Source organism: Cheilinus undulatus, linkage group 13 (genome assembly GCF_018320785.1).
Source record: "Cheilinus undulatus linkage group 13, ASM1832078v1, whole genome shotgun sequence".
Lineage (NCBI taxonomy): Eukaryota > Metazoa > Chordata > Actinopteri > Labriformes > Labridae > Cheilinus > Cheilinus undulatus.
Genome location: NC_054877.1, coordinates 15,142,835 through 15,157,059, shown reverse-complemented (window position 1 = coordinate 15,157,059; position 14,225 = coordinate 15,142,835). Strand labels below are relative to the sequence as shown.

Here is a 14,225-nt window from a genome sequence, read left to right as displayed (position 1 = left end):
TTTGCTCTATATAATTAAAAAATGACTTGCTTTTTGGCATGTTTGGGCCAAAATTTCTGAAGTAAGTCATAGATGTGGTGAGTAGGCTACCTGAGGGCACAATCAGACATGAATGAGTATTGACACAAATCCTGTCATGCTCTGGATGTCGTTGCATATAACCAGGGGCATGGGAAAATAATCTGTTGAAAAAATCCACACTTTCTGGGGTCGAGTGAGGGGTGGAAGGTTGCCATGAGCCCCTGGTCAAGCTGTGGAAGTCCCAAGGGCCCAAAAACCGTCAGCGGTCTCCAGCTAGGGGTGAAAAGACATGGACAAAGGAGATGCCGTCTAGCTTAACCTTGGTTGCTGAGTGGCGCACACACAGTATGTCAACATGTGTCAAACTGGACTCTGGTTGCCAACCCCCAGCCCCAGGGTTTGAGACATTGGACTCCGTGGTAAATCCTTAGTGCCCTACATCCCTAAACGTATGCCAAGTACTGTATATTTTTCACTTGAGGTCACAAACATTTTCAGCAGTTTTCAAAACCAGAGAAATTCTCAGTATTTGTAATTGTAACAGGATGTGTCTTGTTATGACCGTGACAGGCATGATTTCTTTATTGTTGCCTTGTGAAAAACTTAAACATACTGCAATGATTTTGCTAATGAAAACTGCCATTCTGTTGCTGTATCTCATTCATGTTTTGTGCTGCTTACTCTTGATGGACCACAATTATTCTCTGCCATCGGTTGTGTAATGCCATCCCTGTAATGTTATGGCCACATTAGGCATTTCCTGGCTCAGTGTACCAACCTCTGTAGCTTCCTTCTAGTTTTAAGTAGACTCTATTTATTAAATACTACAGTCCATAAGGTGTATTTACTAAATAGAAACCGATGTTTTAGTTGAATAGATGAATCTCACATAATGGGAGAGAAAAGCTGTCAAAAGGGCCCTTCCAGGAAAGGGATGAATCCCAGAATGCTTTGTTAGCAGTTTGCAGACACATTTAGGGCAATATTTGTTGCAGAGTTTGTTATATTTTGATTTTTGGTATAAACTAAGGGAGGGGAAAGATATCTTTGAGGTGATATAGCCTTGTCATGGGTCTTGTTATAAAATTATTAAATAAAGTTGGACAGAGGTAAAAAAAAAAAAAAGAAGTTCAAGTATGAGGCATGAAGAGATGAAATCGGCAAAAAAATGCCTTAATCCTTCTCTTTATGTTTCAGGGAGATTTTTATCAGTTAGTTATTGTGATATATCATTATAATTTGGACTTTCAATAGAGAATGTGGTTACATGGTGAAATTATGACTATCATGGGCCATGTATATGTCATATTTAATTGTAGTATCAGTATTGTACCATATTGTAGTGTATCATATGGTATGGTATGGTATCATATAGCATTGTATATCATACGGTATTGAATCATACCGTACCGTAACATATCGTATGTTATTGTATTGTTTTGTATCTTAATGTATTGTATCCCATCACTTCTGCCCTTGTTGAATGTTTTGATAATCTGTTGAAGCCAAGGCTTTCTACAGGCATGGAGTCGTCAGCCCTGGGAAAAATTAGGGAGACTGGAGGCTTGTGCACTTGTGTGTCCCTACACTCACTCTCTAATGGGTGTCCAAATCTTTGTCAAAGGATCCAGTTGACCACTTGATGAACATTTGGATAACCATGACCTGGACAAATAACCTATACAGACTCTTATGGGTGGGTTTGTCATGAGCATTATAGTTTAAGTGGAGGTGAGTGCTTCCAAAGTACAGAAAGAGCAGGCCACAGCTTGTTAGTTGAACTATATTAAGACAAAAAAAGTAGCCAGCTGTGATTAAGTGGCTTGTCGGTCGTTTGGCTGACAGCTGGCACTTGTGAGAAATCCTACAATGGGGAATTGTCTTGTTATTCATTTTCCTGTACATGAATCTTCTCTCCGTTTGTGGTGCTTTTTTTCTTGCTTGTGAGCACATAAGCAGAAAGATAGAATCAATTTCCATTAACAGTTTGATTGCAAACTTTAACAACAGTTTCCAGACTTAGAGTCTTTGTGGCCTTCACTAAAAACACCTGTACTGTCTATATCCTGCCACCCTTTCACAGATGTAAAATCAAAATCAGCTCTCTAAACAGCAAACATTTCAAGAAAGAAAAAGGTAGACAATAAATAGCTTGCCAAAATAGGTAATACTCTCTGTCCTACCTTCCCAATTGCTTCATGACTTGTCAGATTTATCTCATCAAGTTTTAGGGGTCATGGAGTCCAGGTTGGGACATTAAAATGTTCTACAAATATGCCTGAAATGGATGTGAACTATTCTAAATATCCTGTTTGAATAGATTCTTCTTAATTTTTCTTTCATTTACTGAAGTATAAGTAACAATAAGACCTTGTGGAAAAACTCTATAACAAGAAAGATGCATGTAAGTGTTTCTTTTAATAGATTTTGTCAGTATTATCTGCAGAATGCATAAAAAGTATCAGATGTTAAAGTACTCAGTGCTCCAGAGGCCCCCTGTGAGTTATATAATTGTTTATAATAATATGTTGTAAAATACAGTGGCTAAAATTGGACTCTTTATCATGAATGACATCACACTGGCAGTAAACTAGTGCTCCTTGTCCTCTGCAGGACTTCAATGGAAAGTTACACAAGTTTTAAAGTACAATTGGAAGGAACTTGGGTGTCACGGAAGTGTTACAGCTGTAAACTTTGATTACAAGATATTTCAGATACAGATTAATATGTCAAACACTAAAAATAGACCCACAATAAAAATGTAAAATGTGCAGTACTTTCAATTAGCTTTTCCATTTATCACATTGATATGATCCTTATGTATGATTGTAGCTGTAATAATTTTCCAGTTTGATACTACTGACTGAATTTAATACTTCAAATAAGAATGTAGGCCAGAGTATTTCTACTTTTAGTCAGTGGTGGGAGAAGTATTCATCCCCTTTACAGTACCAAAAGAAACACACCATCACGATTAAACATCACGAGAAAGTAGACGCTGTAACAAAAGGAGAGTGGCTTTTATATTATGCTGGATTTCATTATTATCACTGGAGGTTTATGACTGTAACTGGTCCTACTGCTCTAAGGGGATTCAAGATACAGTCATTGTAGATGTGTTTCATGTTCACGGTAAATGTCCTGCACTACTTTTTTAGTAAATATATATATATTTTGGGGCTTTTTATGTGTCTATTCCAGAGAGGAGGACAATGGATAGAGTCAGAAACAAGAATAAGAGATTGAGGTGAAAGGATCTGCAGGCTGAACTTGAACCCGGCCCGCCTGTGCACATGGGGCGCAACCTAACCACTAGACTATCTGAACCCCAATTTTCTGTGATTTTGAATGTAAATAATGAGCCAAGAGCTAGTAGAATAGGATCAAAACACGTTTTTGTTATCCCTAAAAGTCCCTGGAGAAGTCCCCAACAGCGAGATCCAAGCCCTTCAAAAATCCCTGTAACATCCTCATATCAAGCAAAACAGTCAGGTAGATCCCTTTGTATGAATTTAATGACAAATTGTTGGATTAGTGTGCGATAAAAGGCATGCAGTAAGTCAAACTTTATGATTTGAGGTTAAAAAATGTTCATTGTACTGAGGTTTAGCATATATTTTGTCCATTTTCAGAAGTTACACCTGGACTAGGAAGATTATGAAATATTTTGATGTGGTTATTATGCTCTTCTCAGAGGTGCTAAGAAAGTCCTGTTGGGTAATATGGATTCATATTTCAGGTTTTGTATATCCCGTAGTTTTCTGGATTTGTTTATGGAAAAGGATGCTTCAGAATATTTTGTTCACTCTGCAAGGACTGGTTTTAGCTAAATGGATATGGGTCTTATATTGGTCTTTGCCTGGGGTCTTCAATTTACCAAAACTGCCCCTGTCTATGCAGAGCTAAATTAAGCTTATGTTTCACTTTCAATATGTTTATTGTGCATGAATTGTGTAGATTCTGTCTGCAAAGTTATTCAAGCTTTCAGGTAAAAGGAAAAAACATATATATCTGAGTGAAAAATTTGATACTTCTTTTGTCTTACCGCTTGTGCAAATGTGTCATATTTTTGATAAAAACACTCACAGTACTTTAACACAGGCTTAAGGTACAAATCCAAAACTATTATAACCTTGGAACACTAGGACAGTGCTTCCCAAAGTTTGGGTCCCAGGGGTGCTGTAGCTGGGGTACAAGAGGCCATTTAAAATAACAAAAAAATCATAGGAATAAAAAAATTTAAAAAAAAGTCATGTTTTGAATGTTCATGAAATACTTGATTACACAGCCAGAAATTATAACTTGTCACATTTTTTTTATTTATTTTATCTGATGTGTGGAACTGGTGTCATGGTTTAAGTAGTGTTGGGTTAACTAATGACACTTTCACATTCTAATATGCTTGCTTACCAATTATAAATGCTACTTAAGAAGAGACAAAAAGTGCATTTAGAGATAAACGTTAGACAAAGGATATTAGGGGGACTTTGCAGATGCCTGATTAAAAAAAAAACTAAATAGCAGTGGCTCAGTAATTTTACTTTATGATCCTTCAAACCTTTTAAGAGTAATGTTAATATACCTGAGAGCATATCATTTGCATTGAAATTCCCTGTTTATTAAACAGATAAAAGATACATTAAAGGTAAATATTTCAGTTTCATATTATTGTTGTACAAGGTTTTTTTGGCGGGCCCTGTGAGATTTTCAGGTTTCAAATTGGGCTGCAGCATACTGAGATTTGGGAAAGGATGCACTAGGCCATCTGTGCCCATAATGATTTCTTTTTAATTGAATTATTTTACCAGTTATTTCTAAGGAAATAATGTTCTTTATGTTTGTTCAAGCCAGTTTTTAATGTATAATAATCTTCACAAGGTGTTATTGATGCATATTTTTTGTCTGTTTGAAGCATATCTGTCTTTACATTTGTTCCTCCTGTAAAGGATCAGACTACTTTCTGCATCACACTTTAATAGTTTCATTAGTCCTCATTCCCTGGACTACTGCATGAACTACACATATGTAAAACTTCATGCACATTCAGTGTAATCAGGTTGCCAGTCAGGACCACCTTACTAACTGAAAGCCTCTACAAGAAAAAGAAAAGGCCCAGCTTCTCTCTAATGACCCAATTATGCATAAAGGCTTCTTTAAAGATAATAATGACAATATTTGTGTTTTTTAAACTTACATACATTTCTGAATGCAAGATATTTTTCATTAGCTTATACCATAGGTAAAGAAAAATGTATGCTTCTTCTTTGACTCCAGTAAAGGATCTGAGTACTTCCTGCATCATCACAGTAGTCCTCATTCCTTCAAGGACTACTAAGATGGTTGCTATCATGTTATATGTAAAGTTTAGTGCACATAACAGTGTAACTGGGTTACCAGTCAGGGCTGTCTTACCAATTGAAAGCTACCAAAATTAGCACAAGGAAGGAAGTTTGTGTTTGGTGGATTATTTCTTTGTTGTAACAATGCCTCTTGGTAATTACTCTTAAACTGTTGGAATGGGTGTTTATTTCCATTTTAAACAGTGCCACGTTTGTAAGGAACATGAATTTGTGGGATGAGCAGCAGAGCCAAGTATGTGGGTTGTGCCCACAAAAAACTGGCCATATCTTCTATCATATCTTCTTCTATTACCTAGCAGCTTATTTTGCTGTTGCTATTTAGCTGCTATTGAGTACCACAGGTTGACCTGTGAACACAGGCCCTGCTACAGTGGTCAGTATGTGTCTGCTCCAAGAATTGGCATACCACGTTTGACTGATCTGGGCCCATGTTGTAGGACAACTCCAAGCTGGTGTTCTGCTAAACCAAGTTGTGGCATTATTTGGAGTGAACCATCTCCAAACTGAAGGCCAAGTTTCATATAACAGAGGATATCAGAGATAGGCCGCGAAATGGGCGTCCCAAGAAGATGACACCCCAAGGAGACTGTTTCCTCAACCTGTCTGGTCCTGTCCTGGTTTGCAGGGTGATGGCTAGACAATCAGGAACAGACTGCACTATGCCAATCTCCTGTCTCATAGGACTGCCAGGAGGCCTGCTTTGACTGCCCTTCACCATAGGATCCCAGTTTGGGAGGTGTCAAAACAAGAGTCAATATCAACAGCAAAATAAGCTTTTTGGCATTGGCAGAGAAGATTTGGCAAATTTTTCATGGGCACAACCCTTATACTTTACTCTGCTGCCCACCCAACAAATGCATGTTCCTTACAAATATGGCACCATTTTGAAGAGAACTTAACAGGCTTTCTAACTGCACAGAATCTATGGCCAAGAAGCATTGTAACAACAGAGAAGTAATCTTTCAAACACAAATTTCCTTACTTTAAGTGCTAGGTTCCTAAGAAAAAGAAGAGGCCCAGGTTTTCTCTAATGACCCAGTTCTGCATAAAGGTGACTTTTAACCTAAAATACACAAATATTTCGATGACAATACATATGTATTTTTACTTATGTACGTTTTTGAATGCAGGATATTTCTTTTTAGATTATATCAAAATGTTTAGACACTTCTTCTACTTTAGCCCCAGTAAAGCATCTGAGTACTTCCTGCACCATATTAGTAGTCCTCATTCTCTCAAGGACTACTATAATGGCCCCCAGAGCTGTTATGTATAAACTACAGAGATAGGTAAAGCCCAGTGCACACACAGACGCTGTAAATGGGTTGCCAGTTTGGGTCAGGGCCACCTCACAGGCTGAAAGAGAACAGACCCAGCCCCTCTCTCTCTCCCTCTCTCTCCGTCCGGGTTTCCACCCCTTTTTTACCGATTAGTTTGATAGCAGGATAACGGATGACTTAATCGTGGAATGGCTCCTCTCTCTTTGCCGCACAAGTTATAAAATGCTCTATCTTAGCGGGTTGTTAATGTTACAGTTTAACGCAGGTTTGTTTTCCACCTCCACGGTCCACGGCTACTTCCTGGTGCCACAGAGAGAGGCAGTGCTGAGTTAAAGAGACAGAAATACTGATAGAAATTCAGATAGAAAAAATACAGAGAGAAGAGAGGGGTTGGAGACGCGATAGGAACAGTTGACTGGATTCCCAGAAATTGAAACCCCCCTCTCTCTCCTCTTATTTATATGTATTTTTGATATTTCTTCGTTTCACCGAGCCGTTATTTCTTCTTCGTTGGTTTGTAAACTAACAAACGGTTTGGATGACGGTTGGCTGCGGCTAAAGCGGAATTGTAACGGGGAACATATTCCTCCCCACCGACGGAGAAGCCTCGCAGAGATTTTTTTCTCCCCTTTTTTATTTTACAGCAGACTCATTCCTGTGTTATTTTTAAACCACGACGGGCTTTATTTTTTATATTTTTTGTTTTTACGATTCCACAAGGAAGGGTTAGGGCGACGGAAGATGGGTTGTTTGGGCAACAGCAAGACTGAAGATCAACGCATCGACGAAAAGGCACAACGAGAGGCTAATAAAAAGATAGAAAAACAGTTGCAAAAGGAAAGACAAGCGTATAAAGCCACACACAGGCTCTTATTACTCGGTAAGGCTGATTTACATGTGATGGCTGTCTGAAATGTAAGCTAACCGTAATCCCTTTCGTTTACCGAACACGTAGCCCCATTTGACAGCGCTTGCAATAATATGTCATGGGGGTGGATATTGATGGAAGCGAGGCTCCATATCTTACAATTACCTAGCTTTATGTCTTTAACATGTATGCCGTTTTATTCGGTAGCCTGCATGTCCCCTATTCGTGATCATTCTGGTCATATTTTTTATTTTTTCTCGAAGGTGCGGGAGAGTCCGGAAAAAGCACCATTGTGAAGCAGATGAGGATTCTACACGTCAACGGCTTCAACGCAGAGTGAGTGCTATTCACAATATACGTAATAAATATCCATATTAACGGCTCAAAAATGACATTAATGTTTATTCGTATGTCTGCATTGCTAATGAGTAACACTGTCGAGGCCAGAATATAGCCTGTGAATGGATTTTCCCCAGGCACTGCAGCGCCTGTTGGGCCCAGTATCCCATGCAAAGCAGCTAATATCTCTCTCTCTCCCTCCCCTCCACCACCAGCAGCAACATTACCTCCACCTTACTCTCTTTTAACCCCGTTTTTTGTCCTTATGTACATTTATCATGCCTATGTGAGGATTTGAGTGTCATACAGAAGCCAAATAATTCCCTGTTTCCTGTTTCATGTGAGGAGGTGAAAGGTTGTGATCGACACAGGCCTATTGATGATTTGTTTTGCTGCAAGGCCTTGCATGGCATTGATCTTACCAATGGTCTATTTTAAACAGGCCTAGAACATGACAGAGTTCTGTAACTGTTTAAAAAGCATCTGAATATGTACAAAGTGAAAATTTTAATCCTAGGTTGTCAGTTTTTACTGAATGTTACAGCATAGTTTGATTTTTAAAACGAGCACAATCTCCACCACAGCTCATTATATCCCTTCTTTCTGCTTTTTTCTGAGCCATATTCTGTATTCCACTGTGTCCTGCAAACCCCCAGCTAACACCTGCACTGTATGTATAATTGCAGTGAAATAAAGCATAACCTGTCAGTAACCTCGGCCTTACTCATAACCAACTTGATGATAAAACTTTTGTGGTCTGTCATGCTTGATTTTTTGTCATGCCTTTCACGTGTGTTCTGTCTCCATGCAGAGAAAAGAAACAGAAAATCCAAGATATTCGGAAAAACGTGAAGGATGCCATAGTGGTGAGTTTAATCTCAGTGTCTCTACTGTTAGACTGCAACCCTATTTTATTAATTATTATACAAACTTGCCTATTTTCTGTACTCATCATGCTTAATATGTGTTTTCTTTTCTCCCTTTATGCCTGGTTTTTAGACTATAGTGTCTGCGATGAGCACTTTAATACCCCCAGTCCCGTTAGCCAACCCAGAGGACCAATTCAGAATCGAATACATCAAAAGCATAGCACCTCTCTCGGACTTTGACTATCCACAGGTAAGGTGTCCAACTTCTTATGTATGCAGATTTGAATGAACACAAGAGAAGTGCTGCTGTGCACATGTGCTGTTTTGTTAATGTATATTTGTGTTTACGTGGGCGTTACAGGTATGTAATGTGTTTTTCATGAGTACCAAAATGTAGATCCTCCTGATGTAGCTCAGGGATGTTTGATATTATTTTACTTTAGCAAACCTAATGTTGCCTATGTTTTCTAATGTAACTTTTTAAAGACATTATGGAGCCTTTTTAGCAGAGCATAGCTAAGGTCTCTGCTTCCCCTTGACTGGAAATATCAACTTTTTTTGTACAAAATCAACAAGTTGGTTGATTTTAGGGCTTGTAGAAGGTTTGAGGTGCTGTGTGTGTGGATTTGAATGCAAGTTGGAACACACGGGATTCTTTTTTGGTGTGTGATGAGCCACTTGATAGCGCGAGGTTATGTGTTGGAAATGTAGATAATGTTTTACATAATTTTGAAAGCCTTCCTTGTTTTGACAACTGGCTGTGCTGCACCGCACAAAGGAATGACACATTAATACAGACTACTGGAGCTTTTAATATTAAATTTTCCCTTAGATTGTTATGGGAGAAAAATAAATGCATTAATTAGTGGCTGTAATGTTTTGGATCAAGCCCAGGATCGGGTCTGATGTTGGTCTATTGCTAGAACTTTTGCTGTAGTTTTGTTTGAGGGGGCTATGATCCCATTATTATGTTTTTTACCATGTTACTGACTAATGAGGGATTTTTTTGTTATCCAATTACCTGACTGTAAATTCATTTGCAACTATTTTGATATTTGGTCATATTTAAAGTCTTTTACCAAATACTTCCCAGTTCACAAGCCTTTTCAGTGAGCAGATTCCCCTCCTCTGTCTGATTTATGTTGTTGTTGACTGGATTTTGGGAGTTACACCAAGCAAGTCATACGAAGATGGCAGCATGCCCTTAAATGTATTGCATGTTGTTTTAAAATCTATCTTTTAATAATGAAAGCAGTTCCTAGCTGCTGACCCACTTCTTTTATCTTTGGTGGTTGTTCTTTGTGGTTATCAACCTTTCTGTTGTTCACTATACAAACCCAAGAAAGAATAATGAACATGTGTTTTATCTCTTAGCCACAACAGGGCATATGACTTTTCCAACAAAGCCTCAAATCTAGGTACATTCAAGCCCTGTGGACTCTGTGGGTAATCTTCAAACTACCTTTTTCAGTTTCTTGCATTTAGTCTTATCCATACCATCTCTTCACTCCTTAAAGCAAAATCAGTATGTGCATTTCCACCTTACATCTCAGCCTGATGTTTCCCAGCTTCCCTCTGCAACTTTATTTAATGAAACATCACAAGAATATCCATTAAAAGGCTTTGGGTGTTAATTTCCTGACAGGGCCCCCACAGTGAGAGTGTTAACAGGGCAGCAGCAGCAGCAGACTGTGATGTTGTGCGAGGGGACGGGGCCGTGGGGAGAGCCGGCGTTGAGTTCCCAGGCCCAGCCAGGCCAAAGGGAACAACATGGCTCTGTTTGGACTGTCTGTGCTTGTCATCAGTCTCAGGCTTCACTTGTGCCGTCCGTGTCACCACTACATTGTCACTTAGCGCCACCAGGCATGATATCCAATACAGCAGCGCAGGAACACAGCCAATCAGTAACTTGTGGCTTTCACCTGTTGGCGCCAATGTGAAATGTGGAAGTATGTGTTTTACCTGGAAACTTCTGGAGGGATGAAGTCACGGTAAAATAAACTCATGAAGGAAAAACCTTAGCTTGATAAACATGATGTTCAACCACTTTCAGTACTAGTCTGGTGACAATTTATAGATGCAGATGAGAGGAAGAAGTTGTAATCTCTGACTTCCATTTCCTCAAATGACTTTCTCTACCTGTATATTTGTAGAGAGTGATGTTTATAGTGTTGATTGTTCCTTTGTTGACATTTTGACTGGAATTACCACTGCAGATTATTTTCACCTTATTAGACACTTCTTCTATTAATTTCTCAGAGAGATAATGTAGCTTTTTTCAACCTTATCTCTATTTAAGTCATCTTAAACAATCTAAAAATGTTGGTTGTACTTCCAACATCTTCCATGTTATTAGACATAGATCAAAACTTCTTCATTTACATTTATAGTCCCTATCATAGCTTGTATTCCAGACAAGTGACACAACTACAAGAAAGACAGGAAGTGGCATCCAAACATATGAGTGTGGAGGATGTCATGGACATTGATAAGGTCGTCCCAGTGCCAGAATTTTACTCATAAAAATTGATGTTGCGTATACCTGTTTTAAACAAAATATAAGACCTGTAGGCACAAATCCATTGGGAATATATTTGTGCAATTCATGCAATGTTACCTCCTCTGCTCTCCATTTGTAAGAGACAACAGTGTAACTTTTGCATCTCTACAAAATGCAAGATGGACAAGATTAATGTCCATATTGCATATATATGCATATTTTTTTAAAAATGTCAGCCCTCTTTGATACTTTCAGTTCTAAAAATTGAGATTTTGTAATTTAAAAACATGGTATTGAAAGGTACTGTAAATTATGAGGGCCTTATGGATGCATTTTGGTTGCAATTTCTTGGTTTTCATCAATTCTGAAACTCAGTAGTATGTTATTCAACCTAGAGAATTAGATGAACAAATTTAATGGCACTGTGGATTAGATGAGTGGTCCTCAACTGGTTGGGCATCAAGACCCACCATTACATCCTTAAAGTCCCTGTGAGGTGGTAAAAAAATCTTTGTTTTAGATTTGTTGTTTGACAGGCCACTGTGTTATGGCCAAATTTTAGTCATGAAAAACATTGAAAGTTTACAAAATTAAGCTTCACAATCATGAAAAATGAGGCAGTAAAATATGCTCTAGGAATGGTGTGGGTGTGTTGTTGAATAAGCTGAAGACACGCCCACTCAGGAGAAATATGATCCTCTCAAGTTTAAAAAAAAGCTGTTTCTTATCAGAGCAGCTGCCTGGCTCCATACCAGAACAGAGAGACAGAAGTTAGGGATTAAATTTACTGTTTTCTGGCACAAATCTCTCTTGTATGATACTTTAAAGATCAGTAACATCAGCTAACAACAGACTGTAGTAGTTGTAGCGTTAGGGGTGTGGGGCAATTCCCCATTAAGACTGGTGATGTCATGGGCTCCTATGTTTTTCCTGCCCAAATAAAAACAAGCCAGGAAAGAGGTGAAGAACTTTCTAATGATCTAAAAAAAAACAGTCATATATAGATCTCAGTGTTCACAGCAGCCTTATTCCAGCATATCTAATGTGATAAGACATTAAGTTTGGATTTCACTTTGCAGGGACTTTAAGTGAAACTGTGACCCTCATCTTATTAGGAATTTGAAGTTTATTAAATGAAAAATGTTGTCGTTTGGACCAAAATGGAGCACAGCATAAATGGACAACGAAAAGGAACAAAACAAACATGTTTAAAAGCTCATAGCTTCAGAAGAACTTAATGCCTATTGTTGTTGTTCTCCATTTTTCAGACAGCATGGGAATTTTCTGTTTTCTCAAGAAATGTTGTTATTATCTTGAGGAAAACCAGCCAAAGAAAAGGAGATGAATATGGAGAATTCTTGAGACAAGTACTGAAATTACTAGTAATCATAGAATATAGGTATAAGTTTACTGTATCAACTTAAGGCTTCTGTACATGGACTCTGTGCCAGATTCCCCCCCCCCAGCACACATTCATGACCCACTGGAAGGAGCATCGCCACCCACTTTTGGGTCCCGACTAGGGCTAACAAGTTTGGAAAATTATCTAATTGTGATTATTTTTTCCAACATTGTAATTACAATTTAATATGGGTTAGTTTGTAAATTCCTATTGTATGTATTTTTTTTTTAACAAACACAAGCCACAAATTATCTATATTTTAACAAACACAGTATTGATAGATTTAAACTAGGGCAGAACAATTGAAAAAATGTCTTTTTGACTCAAATTGCAAATTCAACACAAATTGCTGTCTTTAGGGGAATGATCATTTTAAAGTCATTCTCATTTAGATTAAGAAAAGCACAAAAATAAGAAGGATTTTTTTGTAGATTGTTCTAAAAATGACAGTTGAATGTTTGCATGATGTTTAAAACATAGCATCTCTGCTGTAAAAAGTAATATAGTTATTTTGACTGACATTTCAGGATGATTAAATAATGCACTTTATGCAATTTGAAAACTACTGCTTGGCATTTTGAGATTTAATCCAAATTTTGATTAATCGCCCAACCATAGTCCTGACCCACCAGTAGAGAATCTCTGGATTAGATCGCCCTCTAACAAGCAGCAAGAATTTTATTGCCTTGTTTAGCTAGATTACCACCAATAGTTATGCTGAAATTCATTTAACCTGGTTTTGTTTTCTCCATAATATGACAGAAGATGTGATGAAATATCCACTAAGTTGAATGAACAAAGGGAGTATATTTAAAAGTCTTGACGTTTTGCACTAAAACAAATGAGCAATAGAGTATGGAGTCAAAATAACTAACTAAATAAATAAAGGTATACAATTTTTCCAATTAAAGTATTACAAATAAAGTAAACAAACTACTTCCTCTACCATGAACTACGTGTACTGCACATCTTCTTTCCTCATGCAGTTCTTTTTCCAACAAAACTAAGATGTCATCTTTACCTGGTTAGAGCAGAGTCTGCTCCTCACTCATCAATCAATCATGCACCCATCCCCGCAGAAGCATAAACGTCACACACCCGAACCGTGCACACTGAGTCTGTTACGTTATATTTGTATTTACCGCAAAAAATTTTTAAAAAGTGGCAAAATGTTTCATTCTGCGAGAAAATAAGCAGTGAGGATGAGTCTGTGGCTCTGTCACTCCTTCAAAATCACTCTGAATCCATCCATCCTGACACAGCGCTTCATACAGCACCAGCTGTGCCAAGTTGGAGAGATGGACAGCAACTTGTAAGACTCACTTACACTAGGCAATCTGTACTGTGCCTTAATCCAGTCTGTTAGGTGACTGAGCGACAAACGTATCTCTGGTATTTCCATGGTTGATATCCACATGGTAAACGGGCAAATCACACTGTTTAAAGTGAGGATTCGGTATGAGAGAGAGAGAGAGAGAGAGAGAGAGAGGGAGGGGGGCAAACGAGCAGGAAACAGCGGGAACCAATCTGAATCATCAATCATCACACTGCTTCCTCAGATTAGACATTTTGCTGTGGTAAACATT

The 14,225-nt window shown here is 38.2% G+C and overlaps 1 protein-coding gene across 1 annotated transcript in view; it reads left to right on the top strand.

Moving 5' to 3' along the window:
- LOC121520666 (guanine nucleotide-binding protein G(olf) subunit alpha-like) overlaps positions 1 to 14,225 on the top strand; it is a 107,904-nt gene that overhangs the window by 21,331 nt on the left and 72,348 nt on the right. Inside the window, exons 2-4 of the mRNA XM_041804225.1 lie at positions 7,793 to 7,865; positions 8,680 to 8,734; positions 8,868 to 8,987. Coding sequence (XP_041660159.1) covers positions 7,793 to 7,865; positions 8,680 to 8,734; positions 8,868 to 8,987 — 248 coding nt within the window. The remainder of the gene's footprint in view (positions 1 to 7,792; positions 7,866 to 8,679; positions 8,735 to 8,867; positions 8,988 to 14,225) is intronic.